Raw genomic sequence first — 4,877 nt, forward strand, 5'->3', positions numbered from 1 at the left:
TTAAGGACGCGCCCTAAGTTCTAGGACGTGTCCTGTGATTTTGGATGCTATAGGGAACGATTGATGAGGAAGCAGGTTTGGATTTTTGAGGATGAGGACGCGCCCAATGGGTTAGGACGCGTCCTGTGTTTGATCTATATACTTTTGATGTTGAATTCAGGACAAAGCTTGCATGGAGAGGAGCAATGGAGGTTATTTTTATTAATGTATTTGTTGCAGGTACTCTTTGAAGAATTCACTCCTTGAGACGGTCAAGGAGGGGGATGTCCGTGAAAAGCTTGAAGGCCTCCAGGGGTATGCCTGATGATTGAAGGCCTCCTCCTGTATTCAGCGGGTGTCCTCGTTGGGGATGTGGGGTTTACTTTGGTGTGTGCTTTGGGAGCTCTTGTTCTTGTATTCAACGGGTGTCCTCGTTGGAGAACTTTGGAGTCATCCTGCACTTTGCACCCAAGAGCTTGGGATCACATGTCCTGCTATCTGGTGGGTTATCCTCATTCGAGGGACAGGGAAGCGTCTGGCACTTGGGGTGAACCGTGGCTATACCTGCGTTCGTAAATCAAGGGAGATACCTGTAGCGGAGTGTTATCCTTGCGCAGGGAGATGCACTATTCGTGAAGTCCTACGATTACGGACGAGCCTTGGGCCTTCGCGGTTGGGCCACGTAGTTGGACATTCCTAAAGCTAGCGGAAGATGGATATCGGATGGGCTTCTACTGGGTTTAGGAGTAAGAAGTCTAAACTCATTAGACTTCTTGTTCTACGAGAACTACGTCAGGCTTGATCCCTATAAAAAGGGTACGTAGGCACATTGAGAGGGTAAGAAGTTGAGAGCTGATAAGAGAGCCACCACTCACTCTGATCAATCTCAGCCTAAAACAACCACAATCAACCACACACCGCTTAAGTTTTCGGCAAAGAACCACCGTCACAGACCTTAGTTCCGGCAAGAAACCTCAATCTTTGTTGTTACCAGATTCCTCCGTCAACACACATAAATCACATAAATGTATACTGTATGTACGAATTGCAACTATTATTAAACTTCTCTGATCGGTTGTATAAATATTTTCATTAATTTTAAGTTCCCAATTCCGAATTTTCAACCTTTTCTTTTATAATATATGTTAAGCCCAAGTGATCAGCCAGGTCAGCGGATTAAGTATACATAGCATCTGTATAGTATCGTTATGCATATAGATGGCTTCGTTTAGAACGAAATTATATTCTAATCATATGAGATTATACTAATAGAATCAATGTGTGATTCTAGTTTATCCACATGGGATGATTAAAAAACCCCTTATAAATGAGTCGGGCGATTTCAAAGTTTAACAACTGTTTTCAAGTTTAATAGTGGCGATTTTGTCGAATTGTATTCATCTCATCATCCTATAAGGCGTTTGGATGCACTATGATGAATGAGAATTGAAAATGGTAATGGAGGGTATAGGAATGAGGGTTAATGGGAATGGGAATGAAATGAAAACCCAAGAGGTACGGAGGTACGATAGGTTTGATTTACCTACTAAAAGAAAATGGAGTTCTCATTCCCCACCACTAAATTGGTTATCCAAACACTATCACTTGGGTTTAAAATTCTGATTTCCATTAACCTGGACATATTAACCTATCAACCAAACACCCCCTAGAATGCAAAATTAAGTCTTTCGTCATGTAAGATCAAGGCTCTCATAGTCTAATAGCTTTACTTTTTATATTATGCATAATAATTTTTATATTAGGAGTTTCAGCTAAGCAGCAAAGACAATTACCTGGTAGGGTATCTCCTGCTAACGCCAACACTTCATGTTAATAGGCCAGATTAAAAATGGAATTCATTGTTCACATTTTGTAATTTTGAGAGAAGACAATACTAACTGAAACATTTTGTGAACACACACAACCCACAATCCTTGTTTTTTCACAAGGTTTGAACTCCCATCTCCCTTCGTACTTCGCGTTAAATGAAGCGAGAAAAGATACCGCTAGATCAAAATTACAAGATTTAAGCTCTTGCATTCCAAAAATGGAGACATGGAGTGAGGGAGATACCTCCTGATCAGAAGACTTTTGGTAATATTTTACGACGCAAGACATATAAGAAATTTAAGAGATGCAGAGATGTGAGCATACATTGGTAAAACAAAGATTTGAGTCGATGGGTCAAACTTAAAAGTTTGAGGGCTTTTATTGAAATTCTCTTCACTGCTTATACATAGGGAATATCACAATCCAATGTTAAACTCAAAGCTCAAAAGATTATTAAAAGCCCTTGAATAAACATACTTAACCCATAAGCAGAATCACACAATGAGACAAACATAGCTCCATCAAATGATAATGCTTCATTATCATTTCACTGCACAGGAATCGATCCACCAGCTGCCACAAGTTGTTGCTCTAGCTACAATTTTCAAACAAGTGCATGTATTAAGACAACTTCTATGATATATAACATAAACACAAAATTAGTCTTTTTTCTATAGTTACAAATAAAGTACCTTGAACAAGGTTTCAAGCTTGTTCTTCACCAAAAAGTACTCATTCTTCACCTGTTGTAAGCATTTCAAACACCTGCACATATACAAGTTCTAGATTTTCAGCATCCTTATATGTCAAGCATTCTAGTCGTAGACATACGCCTGTCAAAGTTCTGTTAGTTAATCATTCTGTTTGTTGTATTAAAGAGACCAGCTCTTTATTTAAATAAATATATGTCAATATATATATATATATATATATGTAGGAGAGTAATTGTGCACGGATGCTGCACACACGCATATGTGTGTTTGCATATGTGAGTAACTCTCTTTATATAATTCTGAAAAGACAAATAGGGAATAATATTATATGAAGATAATACAAACAAAAACTTGAACATACCCTTCTCTATTCTGTTGATCGCAATAATTACGGAAGATGATGCATGCCCTCTGAACTCTTTGTGCTCCAATGCTGACAAAAAAGATTGACAGATGTGCATTCGTTAAACAGAAATGGGGAAACATGGATAAGTTAGAACAATCTCTATCTTCTTCAATTTTATAATAATGACAACTATACGTTCACTAATTTAATACTGAATGCAGCTCTAATACAAGTTATTGGTGACCAGTAAGTGGTGGCTGGCTTGCACATGCTTATAGTTCAATAATTCTTGTGTAATCAAAGAAGATTTGAATAAATCTTTATAGAGTAAGGTTACTTACTGCTAATGTCCAATAGGAAAGCCTACAACATCAAGTTGAAATCTTTTATGGTAGTGTTTTTGAAAACAGTACTAATAACTTGCCTATTTCTAACAGAACTTGTCAATCCCCAGTATAATTTGATAAATATTGCTCAATAAGAGAGTTAGAGACTCACAAAAGATGCAACATTTTCAAGATCAATTAACAAACTATCTAATGCGATCCGTACAGAGGCAACTGAAGAAATATTTAAAGAGCACTCAACTGCGCCCAAGTTTTAGCATTCAAAAGGTTCCTCAATTCGGCAACATGCTTAAGGTAATTATAGCCGACAGAAATGACTTCCAAGTTCAAATCATGATAGAACAAGTGGATTTAGATCAGAAAAACATAAAAAGACCAAAAGAGAGACAAAGTAGAGAACTTTTAGCCACAACATGTATGCCCATTAAAGTACAAAATACAAAAACATCCCAAATCTAAATTTTAAAAAAAAAATAATTTACCTGGAGCTGCTACCCTTTAGCTGATGAACATGGGCATCAACCTTTTTGAAATCCACAATTTGCTGATTCCTGTTAATTTTCACAATACCCGGACAAGGTAATAAAGTCAATTTTCCCAGATCAGTATACAACACACAGCCAACAATGTCCACACACATTATAAATATGAAACAGTCAGAGACTAATCATTCTCACAATGTTGCAGTTAAATCATCGAGAATCCTTTGAGAATCTTGGAAGAAAAGGGAAACAACTTCAACCACAAAATCTGGGTTGCTTTCATCTTGCAGCTGTTGAAGCTGTGTGAACTGACCATCCAAAATTGCCTATTTTTGGTAAACAACAAAAACCCACAATTAAAACCCACAAAAACAACATCAATCAGTAAGTTTCAAGGAAAAAAACACACAAACACAACTATAAAAAACTTTTTTATCAGTAAGTATCAAGGAATCACACACATAAGGAAAAGAATTAAAGTACGCAAATATGGTACAAAATAGAAATACCCAAAACAAAATTGTAGCAGTAAGCATCAAGAAACAAATAGGAGGGTGTGAAAGGGAAAAAAAAAAAAAGACCTCATTGTATAAAGAGGTAGTGTAGTCAATTATTTGTCTTTGCAACTGAATGAGACCAGCCATTTTTAAAGTTTTGAGTTTGTGAAATGGGGAGTTTTGTAAGCGCTTGTTTGTGGTTTTATGCCTTTTATCATCTCACACTTCTTCGGACAAGTGCAATGTATGTGTTTTGTAAGATTTGGTGACTTGTTTACGTACATTACATACCCGTGTTTATTAATAAATGGGCCCGCTTTGCGTTGCCTTAGTTTTTTAATAAGTTAAGAGGACAATCAAGTAATTATACGGAACTACTTTTTCAAAATTAGGAGTTTGGATGCATATTGTTATTTTTTTTATGAGGGTGCCCAGGAAACGGAAGAAGGTTAAATGAATGAGATTACATATTTGTGAAAATCGTTTAGAAAGGATTGAGTGCGACGATTTTGTATTTCTTTTTTTTGCCGGATTACTCCCTCTTATTTATTATTTTCGGTCCGTAGTGGAACCTGATATCGAAATCAGTTGAAGATTTTAACATAACATTGACGATTACTCAGCTATAAAAACTGTACGTTTAAGAGTTATAAAGTAGTAGTGGTAAATATAATGTGGTAATG

General features: G+C 36.5%; 1 protein-coding gene across 2 annotated transcripts; it reads right to left on the bottom strand.

Annotated features, from left to right (window-relative positions):
* Positions 1 to 2,098: 2,098 nt before the first annotated feature.
* LOC141664198 (histidine-containing phosphotransfer protein 1-like) lies at positions 2,099 to 4,439 on the bottom strand. 2 transcript variants are annotated; one of them, XM_074470104.1, is made up of 6 exons: positions 4,207 to 4,439; positions 3,893 to 4,023; positions 3,698 to 3,766; positions 2,884 to 2,955; positions 2,502 to 2,574; positions 2,099 to 2,404 (listed from the first exon to the last, which is right to left on the bottom strand). In XM_074470104.1, exons 1-6 carry the CDS (start codon positions 4,339 to 4,341, stop codon positions 2,357 to 2,359), a joined length of 528 nt encoding a protein of 175 aa, XP_074326205.1. In that variant the 5' UTR covers positions 4,342 to 4,439; the 3' UTR covers positions 2,099 to 2,356. The 2 variants fall into 2 exon arrangements, with proteins under 2 accessions (XP_074326205.1, XP_074326216.1); XM_074470115.1 differs by having other exon boundaries at positions 4,279 to 4,436.
* Between the last annotated feature and the right edge of the window lie 438 nt (positions 4,440 to 4,877).

Source organism: Apium graveolens, chromosome 1 (assembly GCF_009905375.1).
Source record: "Apium graveolens cultivar Ventura chromosome 1, ASM990537v1, whole genome shotgun sequence".
NCBI lineage: Eukaryota > Viridiplantae > Streptophyta > Magnoliopsida > Apiales > Apiaceae > Apium > Apium graveolens.

Coding starts and splice junctions, on each gene's coding strand:
- LOC141664198 (XM_074470104.1), bottom strand. CDS start 4,341: ATGGCTGGTCTCATTCAGTTGCAAAGACAAATAATTGACTACACTACC. Junction 3,767..3,892: donor GATGATTTAACTGCAACATT/GTGAGAATGATT, acceptor GAAAATTAACAG/GAATCAGCAAATTGTGGATT. Junction 2,956..3,697: donor CTAAAGGGTAGCAGCTCCAG/GTAAATTATTTT, acceptor CTTTTTTGTCAG/CATTGGAGCACAAAGAGTTC.